The sequence below is a fragment of the Botrytis byssoidea genome (genome assembly GCF_014898295.1).
Source record: "Botrytis byssoidea strain MUCL 94 chromosome Unknown BBYS_004, whole genome shotgun sequence".
Taxonomy (NCBI): domain Eukaryota; kingdom Fungi; phylum Ascomycota; class Leotiomycetes; order Helotiales; family Sclerotiniaceae; genus Botrytis; species Botrytis byssoidea.
The window spans coordinates 536183-555132 of NW_024065845.1; the positions used below are offsets into that span (position 1 = coordinate 536183).

Consider the following 18950-nt stretch of genomic DNA (forward strand, 5'->3'; position numbering starts at 1 on the left):
ATTATATTGAATTTCAAAGCAACATATCAGCATATCAACATAAGAATTGATGAGGAGTGGTACTTGCACTTTGCTATCTGTTGGGTGCTGAGCCGAGGTCACTTCCTGGGATGGTTCTCATAGATTCAATTTCTCTGTGATTAAATAATTACCTCATTGAATACCGTCGCCTATCATTTGTGAAAATTTATACCGGTAGTGTAGATACTTGTTATGAAGTAGTGTTTGGATTAGGTCGCGAGGTCGCGGCTCCGCTTTCTTAGCCTGCTCTGGACCTCGTGAAAATGTTGATTAACATGTCGATTTACATGTGGTTGTTGTTTTTTGTCATGATATGAGACATTTTGTTGGACTTCTTGTGGCATCATCGTTGAGTTCTTCAGGATGATCGGTCGTTCTGATACATTGTTGGATATTATCTGTTGCTGCTCTGGCAGTTTACGCTTTTGAATTCAGGATTTATACTTCGGTTTATGAATGATAAGCCCCATAGGTATTGAGACGAAGTGATTTTCATCATGTAATTAATTTTGGAATTTGGCGTGTTTAAAAGCAGATTTATTGCTATAGCTAGTGAGTTCTTTTGGTCTTGAATTGGGCTTCAAATGGCTTAAAAATTGCACATAAATCGACGAGTGTTTCCTTTGGCAGTGCAAGTGAGATGATGCTTGAGCCCACCGTCGTATCGCTCAATGATAAGTTTTTCGTACATTCAAATTCAGAATTTGTGAAAAATTGTCAATTCGAATCCTCCAACTACGAAAACCAGGGTCAGATCTGATTGCAAGCATCCAGGATATCTACACCTGTATCAATACAACTATCGTGACTATTGATCCAGGCCAAGCAATTTCAGAAGAAATTGCGCATAAGCACAAATTCGTGTTGATCATCAATCTGGGCGTCTATTAGTCGATGCAACGGGTCGGCTCACCTGGTCTCGAAATCATTTCGCGTATAAGTACTGAATCTCTTCCAACTAATTGGCGAATCTCACAACAACCATTACAACTGAGAACCATTTAGATCACAAGGATAATATCGGATTAAACTGGAGAGAGCGATAACGAGCCAGGTTTCTGTCTCAGAGTAAATGATCCATTTCAATCAAACACCTCAAAGTTAATACACAATGTCTCAAGATCTAGGACAATCTGCTTCTAGAAAGAAACATTCCACAGGGCGAGAATGGTCGGCTCGCGATACAGAGACCATCGAACGTATGGTGAAAGAGCATCCCCATGAAGGTTGGGAGACACTCCGAGAATTATACGAGGAAGGGAAATACAAACTCTCACAACCTTATAGTTCAACAGTTGTTCAGAAGGAAGTGCAGGCTAGATGGAAGGAAATCGCCGAAAGGACGGAATTCACTCCAGAACAATGGATGATCTTGTGTAAAGAACGAGATTCCAAAGATCAGAACCGTCGCAGCTACAGTAGGATTTGGTTGAAGTATTTCCCAGAATACGCGAAGAAAACTCTAGAATTAAAGTATCGAAGTTTAAGTGATAAGGAGATAAACTATTACCTAAACGAATCTGCGGCTAGTCAGGCGAAGATTGTTCGAACAGAACCGCCAGGGGGGTATGCTTTGAATATGAATCCAGAAAATAATGCCAAATACGTCTATGCCACTTGGCTCGAAGGGAAGGAGAAGCAACTGATGAATGATGATCAGTATCTACACAAATATTTCCTGAAATATGGCTTCAAAAATCTCACCATAAACGCCATAAGTCAATTCGTCAGGAAAATGAAGAGAAACCACAAACCAGTGCCTAGCTCTATCCCTGCTGTTCCCACCATGAAAGGTATTTGGTGGAATAAAGAGAATCTCAGTTATCTCAGACGTATTGCTGAAGAAGAACTGCAGAGTGTTTTTCACGGAGATTGGAAAAGTGTACTTAAATATCGCTTTGAAGGCTTAGGGCTAAATCATACCATGCTCTCACAGAAGTATAATGCTCTACGCTCTGGTAAAGCCGCGGTGGAGATTGACGTGCGGATAAATTCTGCAAATCTCAATCGTGAGAAACAAAATAAAGTCTTTAAACGGGCCCACGGACTGAAAAAAATCGTGTGGGATAGTGCAAATGACGATTTTGCCCTAGCATACTACTTGTATCGTAATGGAGAGGAATCTCGCAGTGCTATAAGGGCAGACGAGGAAGTGTTCCTGAAACGCCATAATTTTACAGATAGTCGAACGAAGTTATACGAGGAATTGTTCCTGAAACGACATGATTTTACAGATACTTTAAAGGACGCATACAACCGTGGCAGCGAACTTAACAAAAGAGGATCAAAGCCAAGTGGCGAAAAGATAGACCTAAGAGCTGGACCACCGGGAGAATACTTGATGGATTTGGAAGATTGGGAATTCCACGAATGGCTTTGTGATACCTCGGATCAAAACCCAGGTGAAATCACAGACCTGATGAAGTATCATATGCCGCGATGTGTGAATGAACCAGTTGAAATATACAATCTACGGCGACATTTTTGGGATACGACGGGACATGAAGATATAGAATGTCCATTGAAATTCACTAGAAAATCTACTCCTAAGACAAGCACAAGCACAAGCACTACTAGAACACAGAGTAGTAGGGCAAAACTATCTAGTAGTCGAGAACCATCACAACGAACCAATGTTCACGATAATCGAGATCTTTATGAAGTCACTCCTCCGCCACTCCGAAAATCATTCCACTCAAAGCAACCTGCAGAAGGATATGCATCAGGAGGATGGACAAGCGTAAACAAACCAGCACCAGAGCAACGAAATCGTTCTCCATCTAGAGTCCGCGAGACCGAATCAAGGGGAACTCTTGCGCTTCGACCAAGTCCTAAGCCTCGCGCCTCGGATAGCACCGCTAGTAAGTCAGCGGCGAAACGACCTGCTATATCGACTGAAAGGAAAGATGGTATTAAACGGACGAGAGAGGGAACTGATCCACTAAAAAGGTAAAGAAAGATGGTAATTGATAGAAGCCAAGATACACTCGTCCGGAAATCATAAGACACTACGTCATTCTAGATTTCAAATTGATGTATCAAGAAACAATGTTAAATATCATCATATAAAGCGTATCGAGCCGCAATCTATATTGTCCTCCACTATCACTATTCCACCCATTTTCATTTACATATAGTGATCAAATGCTACTTCAAGAAGGTCACAACTTGAGTTTAAACGTTGGAATAGTCTGGACTGCCCGCCCTGTACATGAGAAAAAACGAATTGTATTTGCTGGTTACTAATCTGGTACTCCTTCCTATCACATACAGACTTCGCTCGCGTGATTCATAAACATTGTACATTGTGTGTCTACATGGCGGAACAAAATCAAGACGCCAAATGAGAATCAATAGCTAACATCCATCTTCACAACTCCATCATCCAAACCGCAATACACAAGAATCACGGCGTAAGTGAATCTCAGAGTCAAGAGTCTTTCCGAGCCGTCAAACCCAAATATGCTCGGCATCTGAGCTACGCGCAAGTATAGAGTCTCGCGAATCCCCTATGAATTATCTGGAGAAGTGCAAATAAGACCTTGGCCCAACTATTCGAGTAATTAGTATCCGCACGCAGCTAGAAAAGCAGGATAACTCACGATGGGGAGATCGCAGCACATGTTGATTTTTCCAAGAGAGGAGCAGAGATCGTTGAAAGATGCTATATCGGTGTATGCAGCCGGTGCTGTTTTTAATTGTGTTAGTAATCTGCTCTGACTGTGGGAGGAGTATACATACGAGTCTCGCAGTCCAAATCAGCTACACCAAGGACATCAACATCGCAACATTGGGGGCTACCGCTGCTGCAGATAGCATCTTGTCGAGATATGAGAGTTGCAGGCGTTGCAAAAGCAGATGCGAATAAAGCAGTCATGCTGACTATGATGCTAACTCTTGAGAAATACATATTGATGAAGGATTTTGTGTAGTTGATTTGGTGAAAGCAAAAGTTATTGACTTGAAGTTTATTGTGATGATGATACTGAGAATGAACTGATGATGATTGTGAAGAGGAAACTTCTTGCACTTTATAGATTTTTCTGAGCTCGCTCCTGTTAACTCTCCTGGTGGCCAACGTAGCTCAGCCATGCTTTAGGTCAGATACATGATGTCAGTTCACGAATTTTCTTGATACTTAGCACAAGGTGACGATAACATAGAGCATGATCTGTCCTATCGTTGGAAGTGATATTGATAAGAATAGAAAAAGCAATAAAATCCAGGGATATCGCATGGTGATCATTGGATAACCCGATTATGTGAAGATAAATATACACTTGGATAGTGATTGCCGACGACCAATCCCATGGACTACCATCGGTTCCTGACATATAGCATCACCAAGTATGAGCCACTTCTCGGAATGCCGGATTCAGCTTTCCAAGGATAGAGGGGCAGAGAGGGTGGCTTTGGAACCCAAAGATCAGCGACTTGCGCATGATATATTGGTTAATATGGCTCAGGCTGAATAATACCATGTGCAGACAGAAATCAAACGCTTTTTCAAAATTCGATTGTTAATCAACCAACCAATCGCTATCTGTATTTCGAGTAGGAAACGATACTTCCAAAGCCTACGATTAATCGAACAGTACAGTTTTACTTGATCTCAAGCATATCTGTAGCTATAATATCATACATAAGTATGTGTGTTTTCTGAGATTCTCTTTTGTATTAATATAATGTGCACCGTGCACATAGGTTCGTTCAGCTCGAAGACGGGACGTAGCCGTTGTGGAGAATTTATGATACTACAGCAGCTAAGCTTCAGGGATCGGCTAGCCCCATATCTCCACGCTTGGCGCGATCATCGTGATATATCGTTGGGATTGAAGTGTCAATCGGCCAATTTTATATTGTTATACGACGTGCATCCGAACGACGAATTTCGAGGCAGCTCTAGCCTCATGGGCGATTGACGAATGATGATGCTTCACGACTTAATTTCGATCCATCTTACAATACAATCGTATGATAATGAGCAGGCTTCCTGTATCGGCACAACATATCATAACATAACAAGTATTGAAGGCTTGGCTAGGCGGAACTTCAATGATATTATATCAAGGCTATTTTTAGTATGCAGATAGACAACCGGTTTTGTCAAAAGGGAAACCATGCCTGCTGTCAAGCAAGGAAAGATCCGAATTTGAAACTCAACCATGTGGCAAACATGCAATATCATGTTGAATTATGGGAAAGGTCCAGAAATTGCATTTCTTGGTCGGCGTGTGGCAAAGGTCTTGCTCCGGTATTTTTAATGCAGGCGAGCAGAAGAACCGTAACGATACCCCCGATTGGTCAATTGGAGCGAGTTGAGCATTCCGAAAGATCGGCATTTTCTCCTTTCTTTCGCTTGCTCAGGTACAGAATTCTTGACAATAAATAGGATTTGTTGGTTCCAATTGAAACGGGTTATAACGTCCACGTTAAAGGTTCGTCATAGATGACAAGGTTGTATGACCATGCTGGTAAAAAAATATCTTGACAAGTCAAAAGTTTCACTGATTTACATTCGCGTGGGAAGGACATCATTATGGAACGAGGACGACATTTTCAAAGACCGGTCAAGAAGCATTTGACGTCGAAGCTAGTCGCACTTTCGCATGCAGTGGGTAGCTTACTAAAAAGTCACGCATATATCACGTGAAAGAACCTTTCTCTACATGCTAGCCACAACATCGGAATTTTTTATCTCCCATTGTAACGCGAACAAAATCGTAGGCCAACTCGGCGAGCCTTGATAGAATGGATACAAAAATGAATTGGTGATGCTAAATCTCAGATTGGCAGGCGCTTGATGAACAACCTTAAACGCTGACAGCCCAACGTCACTTCATCCATTCCACATCACAGAAATTGAAGTCAAGAGCAGTATCTATTCTCTACCTAACACTCTTCATCATCGTTCGACTAGGGAGTCTATTTCTACTCCCTTTAATGAAATTGATGGTGCTTCGCGGGATGAATCATAGAACCGATGACCTTTAATGTTCAAATATATGTGGATAGTCGAATATTTATCCGCCGTTCCTCCCGCCCAACCAATACTCCAATTCTAAATTTTCAATAGCAGAGGGTTTAATATTAGAGCCATATCGATTTATAGCAGTTCTTCTCATCCCACCAAAAGATAGACTTTATTCCCGGTTCTCGCTGTCAAGCTGCAGAATACAGAGGGCAATGATAAGTCAAAACGACATGTCAAAGTTTGTGCCTAACATTATTTCTGCATGTCCCGAGAAACAATGAGATTATAACACAACTACCCCTCGATGCCGTACAGCTTATTTCAAAACTCTCCTTCGTACAAAATTTCGTGTACCAGTATCTGCTTCGCCATCATATTCTTGTGTTTTTCTTCCTCGACTTCCAGTTGCTTATTCTCCTTATCGACATAACAAAGCTCGCTCTGTAATTTTCCAACCTCGAAGAGTGTTTGTTTCTTCAGCAAGGCTTGCTCCTCTTGTCGTAACGCTGCAATTTGTTGTACATGTTTCTGAATCTTTATCGGGAAGTCTTCGATTTGCTTTTGGTGTTCGCGGATGGCATGTTGAGTTTGCGCAATTGTGTTTGAGGATTCTGTGAACTCTTGGGCGACGGTCTTGACGACTTGGGAGCCGGACTGTACAGTGATATGTTAGTCAATTGCTGGTTCTTATCGCAAGTAATGAAGAGAATGAGAGGAAAGCGCGAAGGGTGGGTCGCATTATGGGGTTGAGCTTACCACCTGTCCGGCATTTTTGCCTGCCACTTCGTTGTTGTTGAGCTCCATGGTTGTAGCTTGGGACTCGTGTCTTAACTTGTAATTCGAGGTGTACAACTTTTGTGCTCTTAAAGTATTTGGGATCAGAAAAGCTTTTGATGTTGGAAGCGCATGGAATGAAGGTAGAAAAAGAATTTAAGGCGGATAGGAAGTAAAGAAGTAGGAAAACGTTGAAGTCATGATCGGTGAATGTTCCTATTTTAGAGATATGAGTTGTATACTGGAAGTGATTATTCCTATCAAAAGTTTTCTTGTCTGAATACTTTTTGGCTCTGGGTATCCAAAATGGACGACTCAGTAATAAATGACTTCCCAGTGTGTTATTCCCAGCTCTTGACCCACACTTTGTGAAGTATAATCTAAGCGAGGGCAGTGAATGAAGTATGTATGAAGTGAAGATATACTCCCAAGCCAATCACCACCAGACACCACACGCCCATCCAAAAAAAAATCACAATCACCACCAAAAGATGAATGAGCTTCCTTAAAAAAATAAAACAAAAAGGTGGTTGTAACAACATCATCCCCTGATTAAGAGACTCTTGATGATGAAGTCAGGCGCTCAGACTAATGGACGCTGGCCGAAGAGTGAGAACCATTGGCAGAACACATCGTTAGAAACGCTTTTGTGAAGGCTTTTCGCGTACTTGGAATATATATTATAGTAACATCACGCCGCTATACTAATGGATGATGATAGCACGGGAAGGAAGTTACCGTCACTGCATCATTGTGGAAGTAAGAGAATGTTTTAGGCAGTTAAATTTCATCTTTTGTTATTATTTGAAATATCATCCATCGTTAGATTCCATCGACGCGACCGTTCGCATATTCAATCTCCTTGTTTGTGATGATCAATGTATCTTGTAGCCAGCTCGCAAGCGCCGTCTTTGACTCCGATGTCTGAGGCCTAATGGCGCAGAAATTTTAGTATTGGCTTATGAGGAATGAGGATTTAAGATCAAAAGAATCATAAACATGAAAGCATGAGAGCAGCAACTTACACCGCAAAGTAAAAGACCTCGCTCAAAGCTAAACTGGTTTACAGTCACTCTCGTTTCCTCCATCTTCCTCTAACTCCTCCAAATCCGAAAGCATTCCCACTTCCTCTACTTCAGTCCTCAATTTATTGTTCAACTCCAGCTCAAAATCTTCCATTTGCTTTTGAATATTCTCGAGCTTTGCCGCCTTTTCCTTGCAATCCGTATTGTATTCCTCAAACTCTCGAATTTTTCTTCGTAGTCAACATTTTCTTGTCTTAGATTTCGGATGCGTTCTTCAAAAATACGAATATCCTCATTGTTATCTTGGAGAACCATCGAGAATGAATAGATTTCTCGCTCTTTATGGCGGATTGTACTTTGCTTTTCCTTGATCAACGCTTTGATCTGGATAAAGGGCTCATCAGTCGCTCTTCGCGTTGGTATAGAGTTTGGCGTCGTATTTAGATAGGGGCTTTGATGTTTGAATGACCTACCTTTTTGGAAGCACTATCTTTGTTCTTTCCAGAGTTCGCAGTCATCTCGGAAGCGCTTCTTTTTGGTGGCATATTTACAGTCTGGCTGATACTGAGTTTTATGTGGAAGTTGAGTGTGTTCAAGAAGAAAAGAGATCACGGAGTTCTGAGGAAGATAAATGGTAGATGGGAAGATCTAGTGAATGTCACGAAAGAGCAAAGAGGACCTGGATAATAAAGTTTACTTTCTAAATTTGAAGTGTTGATTTCCGCTGAAGTCAAGTCAAGTCTAGCTCATAGATGTAATATCCCCCCATGTACCGCACCTCCCATTCCCACGCATGACTTCTGGCTCTACTGCTTGTTGTAAGATCTGTTGAGGGGGTAGTGTTAGCATCAAGTCGTGAAGGCAGGGTAAATAGTGCATTGGAGGGGAAATCATAACTTACACCATCAGAAATTGTCTTCAGTCTCCATGTTTCCCACCTTCATCCTTTTTCTAGGTGATGACTCTGCCTCACTCAATGCCTCCTTGATTACCTCCTCCAATTCGTCCTTTCCAGCTTTCAAAAGCGTCTTCAAAAATTCCTCTTCTCGGTCTTGAGCCACTCTCAGTGATTTCTCTTCTTTCTCGAATCCTTCAAGTTCATCTCTGGATACACGAGCTTTGTGTTCCAACAATGTGAGCTCTTCTCGCTTTCTCTCCATCTCAGATTCGACTCTCTGGATGTTCATTTCGTATACTCGGAGTTCCGCTTCGTCCTCTTCGATTTCATGTTTTTTCCAATCGACGTTTTCTTGCGATGAATATACATCCCAGGATCTTGTAGTGATAGCCTATTGACATTTTTTGAGCGCTTCTTTGACCTAAGTAAGTAATTTGGAGTTAGTTACCGCGGCACAAGGATGTGGTTATGAGGAGAAGGTTTGATTTCACTGACCTCCTGGAAAGGATCATCTAGTTCAGTCTCGCAGACTGCTTGAAGAGCCGTTCGTTTACGAGACATTCTTCAATAGTTCAAGTGCTCAAATTTGTGCTTGGGGGTGGAGATGTCTGAAGTTTTAATATTTGTAACGTTGAAGAGATGATGAGTCTCAAATAAAACGAGGTGTAAATCAGACCGGCTAAGTGAATTACTAAAGAAAATGTGATCAAGAAAAACATGCTAGAGAATATTCTACTTTTTAATATTGAAGTGAATAATTATGACCAATTATGTTATCAATGAATAAATTCCGGTGAAATGAGAGCTTCATTGCCGTAAACATTGCTCTAATAGCCGCAAACTTTCCCTATCCCATTCCCAGACAAACCGTCTTCCGCTTCCAAGCTGGATATCTAGAAGCAGAAAGTGATTAGTCTTGATAACATGTAAGCCTGATGCTTCAGAAATTGGGAGGAACAGTAACTTACATTGCATATTGTAGCCCTAAATCTCATTTTCGACCATCTTCTCTTCTCCATCACCCCCAATCTTCTCACCCTGATCTTCCTCGCTCTCCTTCTCTAGCGACAAACCCGCCTTCTCTAACTCTCCTTCCAGAAATTTCGTCAAGTATTTCTGCGCAGCTCTCTGCAACTTCTCTTCACGAGCCTCCCTTGCTTTTAAATTGCCAGAATCAATTCCTCTTCCTGTTTCAACTCCGCAATTTCCTGTCTATTCTTCTCGATATCTTCCTGGTACTCTTTATTTGTTTGCTCAAGTTCTCCTACAGCTTTCTGAGCAATTTCGATGCGCTGTTTCCAAAATCTGGTATCCCTTTCATGACGTGCAATGATTATACTATTGTGGCGAATCAAGGACCCAAACTCTCTAGTTTCATTATTGCTGAAAGTGACTTTCTCTGCATTCTCTTTGAGCATCTCTTTCATCTAAATACAAAGTCAGTAAAGAGATCAATGGCATATATAAATGTTAGAAAACTAGATTACAGATTACTCACTCTCTTGAGTGGACCACCCTCGGCCTTTCCAGAGCTTTCCATCATTTCGGAGGCAGTTCTTTTTGGAATCATGTTGAAAATTGGGAGATAATACCAGGCTGAGACTTGGATACAAGGTGGATTTTTTTCTTAGATAGCTTGAACACGTTGGGGAGTATCGTCTGCTTGGACGTCGGAGAATCTTAAGGTTGGATATTATGGGAAGGAGATGGAGAGAGAATGACTTTAAGTGGGTGCAAGCTGAGATACGTAAATGGAGGGAATTTATTTCACTTCCAAAAGCGAAGCTAGAGTTTATGAGAGTATTGGTCTGCATCCAAAGAAGTCTGCCCTAGTTCTTGGTTTTGCAAAGCCATGTACAGTCGTTAACGTTGACCTCCCCTCTGTAGTGTAATGACCATGATCTCCAGCCGCAAAATGAATCACTAACCCGCACTTTAAAGCTTTGGATCTGTTCATTCTGTTTGAAAGAAATAATAATTAGTATCTGATGCTAGAAGTGAGGGCAATAAGCCTATAACCGGAATGAAAATGGTTTCACACAACATACCCTCACGCGTTTTCTTTAGCCAACTCTTTGTCCGCCAAACTCTCCAAATGCTTTAGTACCATCTCACAAACGGCAATAGAACATGCCAATTTCATCTCGAGATCCGCTTTAAGGTTCTTGAGCTCCGCCAGGGCCTCTTCGGCGTATGCCAACTTTCTACGAAGATGTGGCTCCAGTCTCTGCCTTTTCTGGCGAGAAGCCCGTTGATACTTTTCAACGGACAATTGGCCTTGCTCTTCGAGATCACGAATGGATGTTCTGACCCTACGGAGACTCATGCTGACTTTATCGCTTCGTTCTTGGAAGATTGGCATTATGTGAAATGTTTGGGCCTACAATGGCGGATTAGTATTATATTCTGTAGACGAAGAGGAAGCGCGCTCGCTGGAAAGATCAGCGCCTGCATTTACTCACAAAATTTAATGCACTGAGTTCTACAGCTAGGTCTGCGGCAGTCATTCCCTCCATGTTTGCTAAATGAAGTTCGAAGATGGGATTTTGGGTGGAGAATTCGAGAGGTTTAAAGATATCAAAATCTTGATGTAAGTACCTAGGTATATCAAGATATTTTCCAAGTAAAAGATCATTTAGCGAAAGGTCACAAGTGCAAGATTCACTAAAAACAATATACATTGAAGAACTTCAAAATTGTATTGACTTTTGAAACTTAATGAGATGCAGAAAATGATGGATATTCACTTCTTTGTGCCAGAGAATTATCCTCAAGTACTTGTTGCAGTCTTTTCCTTCTCCATCAAATCCTCTCTTTATACATGCCTTCTCGATGGTAATGCACTCTTCTATCAACTCATTGACTTCCTTTTCACCCTCCTCCCGTGCAGCATTCATTTTATCAAGTGTTCCCATCATGGAGTTTATAAGGTGTTGATTCTGTCTTCGACATTCTGGAGGAAAAAAGTCGTACATTGCGATTGTCGAGCGAACCTTTTCCTCTGACTGACGAGAACTTGTTCTGGCTTTTGCGATTAAATCGACATATTCTTGAGTTTTGCTTTTTGCCACTGGTAGGAACCCACGTACTTGGTCCTAAGTAGATAACATAAATTAGATTTCATGTATGCAAGGAAAATGAGGAGGAGCACCTGAGTTTACTTACGAGGGTGAGTGTTCCAATATTTGCGATCATTTCAGATGCCTCAGGTGATAACATTTTGCCGTTTCTGACTGTGGATCAGGATCTCCTTGGTGTCTTTGCGAAGGTGAAGAAGATGTTGAATGCTGTTCTCGATCTGGTATGTCGAGGGTGTGAGTACTCGACTTGGTTGTTGAGTCAGTCGGTGCATGTAACGATCTCTGATTATCAGAGAAATTGAGGCACATCTAAGGATCTTAAAGCCTTAAGCGCATCGCTAGCTATTAATAATCTCAGTCACCTGCGTGCACTGATGTGCGGGGGACAGTGAATTATTACAAGAGAGTTAGGGTGAGCTACCAAGCTATACGTGCTGGTCCTTCAGAACGTTGGGATTCGACGTCGTGTTCTTATTATGATAGGATAAAAATTCGAGAAAACATGATAGAGAAATGCTTATTATAATGGTTCAATGATCCAAAGTTTGTGCGAGAACCTTTACGAAACTCTTTTTGTTGTAAGCGCCAGAACGTATAAAAATCAAGAATTCACTCGAACGATTGACAATTCTAAGTTCGACGCACTTGTATATGGTTTCTCATAATGCATTACTGTAACCTCTCCATCAATCCTGAAACTCCGTGAAAGCCCATAGAATATGTCTATCAACACAATGTGATACCTGAAGACTTCTCGCTACCTCAATTTCCACTAGAGACGACATTCCTCCCAACAATCAGATCCTGTGGCGCTTCCCAAATCACTACATCCACTTTATCTTCCCCTTCTTATCTGATCAAACATACATTTTTCTCAAACATCACTCTTACCTCGAGATTGAAGTATTATTCAAGCTAATCTCCGTCTAACAGCCTAAAATAAGCGAATCTTGGCGCCTGAAGACTAGCGACCAAGGAAGATAATACAGATTTACGGATGTATATTTGTTTTCGAGGGGATTTTGAACCTCTGTTTAAGAACCAAGCACTAATTTCACCGGTTGAATTTCTCGTGAAAGTCTGAGGTAGGGGATTTTCATTTTTCTATCAAGTGATAATATAAATGAAAGAATTGTTATTTTAGAGAGGTTCATTATATGGCAAATCGAGTAGACATAAACTGCTATCCATGAGCTCAAGGGCGATCTTCTATTTTTTGTCTTATGCTTCCATGGATCTTTCGCGTGGAAAGTGAGCGGCTCTTCATATGTATTCTCTTGTCCGCCGCTTCTTTATTCATCATCCCTTTCTCTTGAGTTCAGAATCTGCCCAGTGCAGTTATTATAGAATCAAGACCTATCCGGAAAATGTAGAGCTACTTCCTCAAGATATTTGACACCTAGTCGCGTACTTTAGTGATCTATCCGCGTCTGACCCGGCTCTAGTATTTTTCAAAGATCACAACTAACTACCAGACAAATTTGTTCCATATAAACAGAATGAAGATCTCTAAGGTACTTATATATTCTTGTTACTTCAACAGATAGTACATATTCACCCAGATGAGTTACTTGAACCCCTCTGTCACGTGCTAGGAAATATGACAGGTTTTTGTTGCATGTCTGCTACAGGCTATTGGAGCCTATAAGCCCCCTGTAACTTTGATTAGAAAGTGATAGGAAATATCTGTTTAGGAAGTCTTCTTTCCTCCCTCCCATGTCAAATCACACCCCAAAATTTCCGTCTCCCCTGCCATGTGCCTCCTACTTGCCTGTGAGCTGCAACCCCACCTACGCACATGTTCATCACAACTACATTCTCAGAAAAGGGCAGCTCCGCATATAAAATTAGGACATGTCAAAAGCAAACTGTTTCATACGATGATAAGTATCCAGCGCCAGTATCTTTTTCCTAGCCCAGACTCCCAAGCCATATCTTGTTTCGCAGCCTCAGCAACTTCTCAGCCTTCAAATTCTTCCCAGAATTTCTCTAGATCCTATCCCGTTGCAACACTACCTCCTCAACAACACTTCGCAAATACTCAAGAGCCAAACTTGCTCTCTCAGTTGCGATTCTTTGGCGCCAACGACGGACTGTTTCTACCCTCCATATTCGACGTTGTGCCTCGCCTCGTTCAAATTCCTCATCCTGTAGTAAGGGGTCAATTGTTAGTCCTGAATGAGAGGATTGAAAGTACAGCGAAGAAAGCTTACCTCTTCTGCTGATTGAAGGCCTTGCTCATAAATATTGGGATCCATTTTCGAGATGTGCAATAGATTTGTTGTTTTGTGGTTACTTATGATTTCTGGCTGTGGTAAAACTCGCATTCGTATTTGGATATTTAGATGTTAAGAAAGAAAGACGGATCTTGTAAGAGAAGCAAACGCTTTAAATAATGAATGAGCGGGTAACGATCGACCGTAGTGTGGGGAAGTATGAGCCAATTCGCATTCTTCCAATCAATAATACAACATCATTCCCCAGCTTCTCTGACGAGATTGCGCAAGTTTTCCAGAGCTCTGCTTGCTGATATCAGAGCCAATTCTCTCTCTATCTCGGCAACTCTTCGAACAATCTCGCGCGCCATTTCTTCAATCTGTCTCATAAGTTCGATTAACGATTCATCAGGTGTTTCGGTTGACGAGTCTTGAAGATCTCTAACAGCTTGATTCTGAGAAGGTGTGTTAGGTTTGGTTGTGATGCGAAGGAGGGGGAGGATAAGGCTGAAGCTTACAAGTCTCGTAACTTGATCATTAGCCTGGTAGTGCTGAGATCAGCCATTTTGCATGGAAATGAATTCTATTGAACCGAATACAATTTCCGCAAACTTTGGATTGTACGAGGTCAAAGTTACTGTTAAATACCGATAATATAAATTGGATGAGATTATTTGGCTTTCAAGAGATTGTGGGGTATAAATACCATGCATGAGTAGGAAGTTTGACGTCACGTTATGTGCTGGAGAGAGCAGACATATTCATGTGCTTTCACTTTCCAAGACTGAATTTGTTTTCAGAAAACCCTGATAAGTCATATGTCATATCACCTATCATAAATCGGGATTCTCGTAAAGTCCTTCGATGATCAAACCCATCATCCTAGAGCCAGATAACTGCAAGCTCAGCGCGTATTATGTCCCATTTTCTTTGTGTCCTTTCCCGCAACAAACACCTTGAGTTGAACGTTTACTCTGTGAAGTTTAGATGGGTTCTACTAAAGGAAAATGTTAGCGAAAGTTGCGAATATTCATTCCTCATAGAAGTCTGACAGCGCAAATCGAACAAAATATAAGATATCTTACCTTGCAAGCAAGTGCAAGCAGCTTGATGAAGCAAGTATGCCTTTCTTTCCGCCTCGATTCTCTCTTCATCACTTATTCCCTCTGCACACAAGCACCACGATAAGCAGTACTTGTAAGAAGCCAGCTGACCATTCGAAAATTTGATCAATCTTCTGCAAACTCTGACCGCATAGTCTTCTTCTTGAGTAACAACACCAGAGGCCATGATTTGTTCGATTTTTAGCGTGTCCTCTTTGATTTCATCCCCGGCATGGTTGATTTTGATAAGTATCTGGGAGAGATAGGGTTAGAAAGGCTTGATATCGATCCGGGAAGAGATTTCAGTGTGAGCCAACGTACATCCATGATTTCGTATTTGTTTTCCTCGATTCTGGAAGGCATTTTAAGGTTATAGTCGCGGGTTGCGTTACTGAGAAGTTTTATCTTGATCTAAGAGGTTGGTTAAAGACCAAGATAGGATCTTGGACTTGAGCTGAGAAGGTGAAGTATCTGGGCAACTTCGAGGTAACTTCGAGACTTGGAGAAAAATATGGCTCGCTAAATAAAGGATTGCTTGGATTCACTTCAAAGATACGAGCAAACATGCACGAATTTAGGGACTGATATCAATAAAAGACGGGAAAGTGCTTAATATTTATTGTCATTCTTCAGAAGGGAAATTGAATGTTATATAGAATGGTAAATCCTTGCTCGGCACCCTCTAGAACACTTTCCCCAAGCGCAATTATTATTATTGTGACCCATCACCCGTTAAATATATGCGAAATACTCAAATCAGACTGATAATGACACACATCTCAGCATAACTCATCAATACTCCCAAATGCTCTGTTCCTCAGTATCAAGAGTAGTGCACTGCGAGAGAGCCTTTTCCACTTCCTCCAGATGTGTGACACATTCGAGATCCACCTCCTTAAGATATTCTACCCGCTCCTCCATCTTGCCGAGACCTTCCTTAAATACGTTCAAAACGGCGACATATTGAAGTCGTTGACAACAGGTTTCCGTCATCTCTGCTTTCATTTTGTACAACTTAAGAGTTTCGATATCTTGTTGGACCCGAGCGAGAAGTATGGCGAGCTCGTTGTGTAATTGAACACATTTGGACCGCTGTGTTTTCAAAGGTATCTTGTTAGTATAATGGAAACGCAAAGATTCATGTTTTACCCTACCATCTTTTGGAGGGCTGTTGGAGGCATTCTTGATGCTGGTATCGAATCAAAGTTTGTTGTGTAGAAGTTTGACAAAGTTGTGGATATCTCCGAGACTGGGGTTCAAGAGGGTTTTATGTGTTCATAGATCTGTGATAAATATTCTCTCCATAGCAGGGAAGCAGTCTGAGAAAGATTCACTGCTAAAGATCGGACCCAATCATTATAACGCTTTCTTTCTGATGAGATGATTTATAATCCGTCGTTTGTTATCAGAAAATAGAAACATTAGAGTTATTATCGAGTACCAGAATCATGAAACAGAATTATGCTTCATGTTCGTGCATCTCAATCATGGTTGATAAAGGGCTATCATTCCTACATTCAACTTCTTTGTGATTTTGCTTCTATCTGCAATCCTAGCATGAGCATGGTCAATGATAACATTGTCTTTATTTTCATGAGCGTCTTGAATCCTAGAAGTTGTTTTCGTAGACTTCCCATAAAATCACATCAAAAACGTAGGTCTGCACTTTGTATCCTGCCCCAATCCCGTATTCAGTCCTTGTATCATACCCACTCTGTTCTGTGACCAGCGGTGCTATGTTTTTTATGACTTGGAGAAAAAGTATCAGTAATTCCCTTTACACCCAGCGCACAGTAATGAGGGGAAGCAACCAGAAGCTCGCCGGTCAAAAATCAAGGTGCCAGCCCAGTACTTACTTAGATCATGCCCCTTTTACCTTCCCATCCTTGTTGCTATCTTCATATCCACTGCCAGAGCCAACTAATCCACAACAATCTTTGTGTTCAGCACCCGCATCCTGTAGCTTCTTCGTAATATCCTTCAGCCGCTCTTGAATCCCCTCCAGCTCTGCGATGTGCCCGTCATTCTTTTCCTTATGCTGTCGAAGCTCATCTTGTGTTGCTCGTATTTGCTTGTTCAAGTCAAGTGCGTTCTGATCGAAGTCCGCGCAGGTTTTTCTCTTCATTGAAATTGTCAGTGGAACTCCAAACGATCGTGAAAGAGATAAGATTAAAACTTACGAAGCCATCTTCAGGCTCTAGCGATTTAGACATTTTTGTGGATCCGTGGAATCGAGACTGATTTGGGTTGTGGAATTATGCCTTGGGTGGTGTATTCATGTATTAAATTCAGAAGATTTCCGAATTAGCTTTATTAATGTGGTGAGAAAGTGAAGTGAATAGATATTTATTGAGTGAAGAGCATTGTTCATTCATGCAAGCCGTAGAAAGAAAACTCATTTCTTGGAGTATTTAGCAAAGCGATATTAATTTGACAATGATATTCACAAAGAACATCAGAGGACAAAGCAAAGTTTGAGGCCTTTTATATACATCTTGAGCTTCTATTCTTCAATGTTTCTGCGATCTTCTCCTAACAGATTATACTGCCTACTACCAGATGCTTCCATCTAGACTCCAAAACCAAGAGCATATTAGGACATATATGTTGCTCTACTATTGGTATCTCCTTTTCTATAAAGAGACAAGAAGTTAGCATAAGTAGAATTTGAGACCACTCAGCACCTCATACCCTTTTCGAACAGCAAAGAGTTCAATGTGGCGTACCTGATTTTTGACCCTGGTCCAGTAGTTTCATGCAGGGAAATCGTGTTCTCTGCTGCATCAAAGCCAGTGCATACTAATTCAGGTCCTTATTTGTCGTATCTAGTCTACTCGAGGTTCCAGTTTCTGTCGCGACATCCAGAAATTAGTCTGTGTTCAAAGTAGTATTAAATATGGAGTGCGGCACTTGACTTGAGTTTGGGGCATCAAATCCTTATATAATGGAGAGTACATACGATTCGGGGCTCACGTTTGCCGCTAATATCACCAGGTTGAGTTTCCGAGCCTAATAACTCCGCCAGAATAATCTTCTTGACTTTCTGGAGCAAATTTTCCTCGTACGACGCAAGCTTCTCGCCTAATTCACGCTCCTGGTTTTCCATCAAAATGGATTGATATAAAGCTAACTCCTCGTCCAAGTCGCGCTCTTGATTCTCAATTTTAGATTTTTGAGACTTCAAATCTAACCCGATAGATTGAATTCATGTGCTAATTTTCTTCATAAAGCAATATTCATGGTTCTTGAGCCTATCATTTAGCAACTGGATCTTCTTATCTTGCAGGCTTCTGAAGAGATCCTGTGTCTCGAATTGCTGATCATGGCAGCTTTTGAAAGACTTCAACGTCGCGATATGCACATCGTATGATTTTCGAGCCCCATCATAGCTCTGAATGACCGCCTTTTGATTTTGCTGATTGAGCTCTAAAGCATGGACACGCGAAGGTTGTGATTTCAGGTTGTGTTCCAAACTTGCAATGGTATTCTCATGGCCCAAAACCCTATTCTTCAGTGCTTTGTTGGATTGTTCGAGATTTTTGATGCGATTGACCAGTGCGGGCTGCAAGAAAAAGGTTATCAGCTATATTCGCTACCAAAAATGAAGGCAGGTAAGAATCTCAATAAAATACATACCGGTACATATGCCCGATGAATCAAAATCACGGAACTTCCAGGCCTTGCCTCAGCACCAAGAATTGTAGCTCTCTCAAATTCCTGCATTATAGCGGTAGCGGATCTTAGAAAATTGGAGGTTTGAGTTTAAAGTGCTGGATGATTTGAGATATGCTCTCATCTGTGTACTTGAGAATATTGAGAGACGAGTAATCAAGTTGATGGATAGAAGACTTAAGTTGTC

General features: G+C 41.3%; 11 protein-coding genes across 11 annotated transcripts; 1 reads left to right on the forward strand and 10 right to left on the reverse strand.

The window, feature by feature from the left end:
* Positions 1–1132: 1132 nt before the first annotated feature.
* On the forward strand, positions 1133–2974 carry EAE97_002265 (uncharacterized protein; the record flags this gene model as incomplete). The annotated part of the gene is made up of 1 exon (XM_038872776.1): positions 1133–2974. The coding sequence occupies one exon, from the start codon at positions 1133–1135 to the stop codon at positions 2972–2974; it is 1842 nt and encodes a 613-aa protein (XP_038735982.1).
* Positions 2975–3237: 263 nt separating this feature from the next.
* EAE97_002266 (uncharacterized protein) lies at positions 3238–3931 on the reverse strand (the record flags this gene model as incomplete). The annotated part of the gene is made up of 3 exons (XM_038872777.1): positions 3238–3572; positions 3624–3709; positions 3763–3931. 3 exons carry the CDS (start codon positions 3929–3931, stop codon positions 3531–3533), a joined length of 297 nt encoding a protein of 98 aa, XP_038735983.1. The 3' UTR covers positions 3238–3530.
* Positions 3932–8699: 4768 nt separating this feature from the next.
* Positions 8700–9253, reverse strand: EAE97_002267 (uncharacterized protein; the record flags this gene model as incomplete). Its single annotated transcript, XM_038872778.1, has 2 exons — positions 8700–9083; positions 9188–9253. 2 exons carry the CDS (start codon positions 9251–9253, stop codon positions 8700–8702), a joined length of 450 nt encoding a protein of 149 aa, XP_038735984.1.
* A 423-nt stretch (positions 9254–9676) lies between these two features.
* On the reverse strand, positions 9677–10262 carry EAE97_002268 (uncharacterized protein; the record flags this gene model as incomplete). The annotated part of the gene is given in 3 exon segments (XM_038872779.1): positions 9677–9875; positions 9890–10119; positions 10191–10262. 3 exon segments carry the CDS (start codon positions 10260–10262, stop codon positions 9677–9679), a joined length of 501 nt encoding a protein of 166 aa, XP_038735985.1.
* A 480-nt stretch (positions 10263–10742) lies between these two features.
* On the reverse strand, positions 10743–11208 carry EAE97_002269 (uncharacterized protein; the record flags this gene model as incomplete). Its single annotated transcript, XM_038872780.1, has 2 exons — positions 10743–11072; positions 11155–11208. 2 exons carry the CDS (start codon positions 11206–11208, stop codon positions 10743–10745), a joined length of 384 nt encoding a protein of 127 aa, XP_038735986.1.
* Positions 11209–11382: 174 nt separating this feature from the next.
* On the reverse strand, positions 11383–11911 carry EAE97_002270 (uncharacterized protein; the record flags this gene model as incomplete). Its single annotated transcript, XM_038872781.1, has 2 exons — positions 11383–11787; positions 11858–11911. The coding sequence occupies 2 exons, from the start codon at positions 11909–11911 to the stop codon at positions 11383–11385; spliced, it is 459 nt and encodes a 152-aa protein (XP_038735987.1).
* Positions 11912–13761: 1850 nt separating this feature from the next.
* EAE97_002271 (uncharacterized protein) lies at positions 13762–14030 on the reverse strand (the record flags this gene model as incomplete). The annotated part of the gene is made up of 2 exons (XM_038872782.1): positions 13762–13920; positions 13986–14030. The coding sequence occupies 2 exons, from the start codon at positions 14028–14030 to the stop codon at positions 13762–13764; spliced, it is 204 nt and encodes a 67-aa protein (XP_038735988.1).
* A 215-nt stretch (positions 14031–14245) lies between these two features.
* EAE97_002272 (uncharacterized protein) lies at positions 14246–15454 on the reverse strand (the record flags this gene model as incomplete). Its single annotated transcript, XM_038872783.1, has 4 exons — positions 14246–14443; positions 14507–14517; positions 15074–15344; positions 15413–15454. 4 exons carry the CDS (start codon positions 15452–15454, stop codon positions 14246–14248), a joined length of 522 nt encoding a protein of 173 aa, XP_038735989.1.
* Positions 15455–16952: 1498 nt separating this feature from the next.
* Positions 16953–17304, reverse strand: EAE97_002273 (uncharacterized protein; the record flags this gene model as incomplete). The annotated part of the gene is made up of 2 exons (XM_038872784.1): positions 16953–17210; positions 17272–17304. 2 exons carry the CDS (start codon positions 17302–17304, stop codon positions 16953–16955), a joined length of 291 nt encoding a protein of 96 aa, XP_038735990.1.
* Positions 17305–17916: 612 nt separating this feature from the next.
* EAE97_002274 (uncharacterized protein) lies at positions 17917–18197 on the reverse strand (the record flags this gene model as incomplete). The annotated part of the gene is made up of 2 exons (XM_038872785.1): positions 17917–17964; positions 18051–18197. 2 exons carry the CDS (start codon positions 18195–18197, stop codon positions 17917–17919), a joined length of 195 nt encoding a protein of 64 aa, XP_038735991.1.
* A 99-nt stretch (positions 18198–18296) lies between these two features.
* Positions 18297–18814, reverse strand: EAE97_002275 (uncharacterized protein; the record flags this gene model as incomplete). Its single annotated transcript, XM_038872786.1, has 2 exons — positions 18297–18653; positions 18728–18814. 2 exons carry the CDS (start codon positions 18812–18814, stop codon positions 18297–18299), a joined length of 444 nt encoding a protein of 147 aa, XP_038735992.1.
* Between the last annotated feature and the right edge of the window lie 136 nt (positions 18815–18950).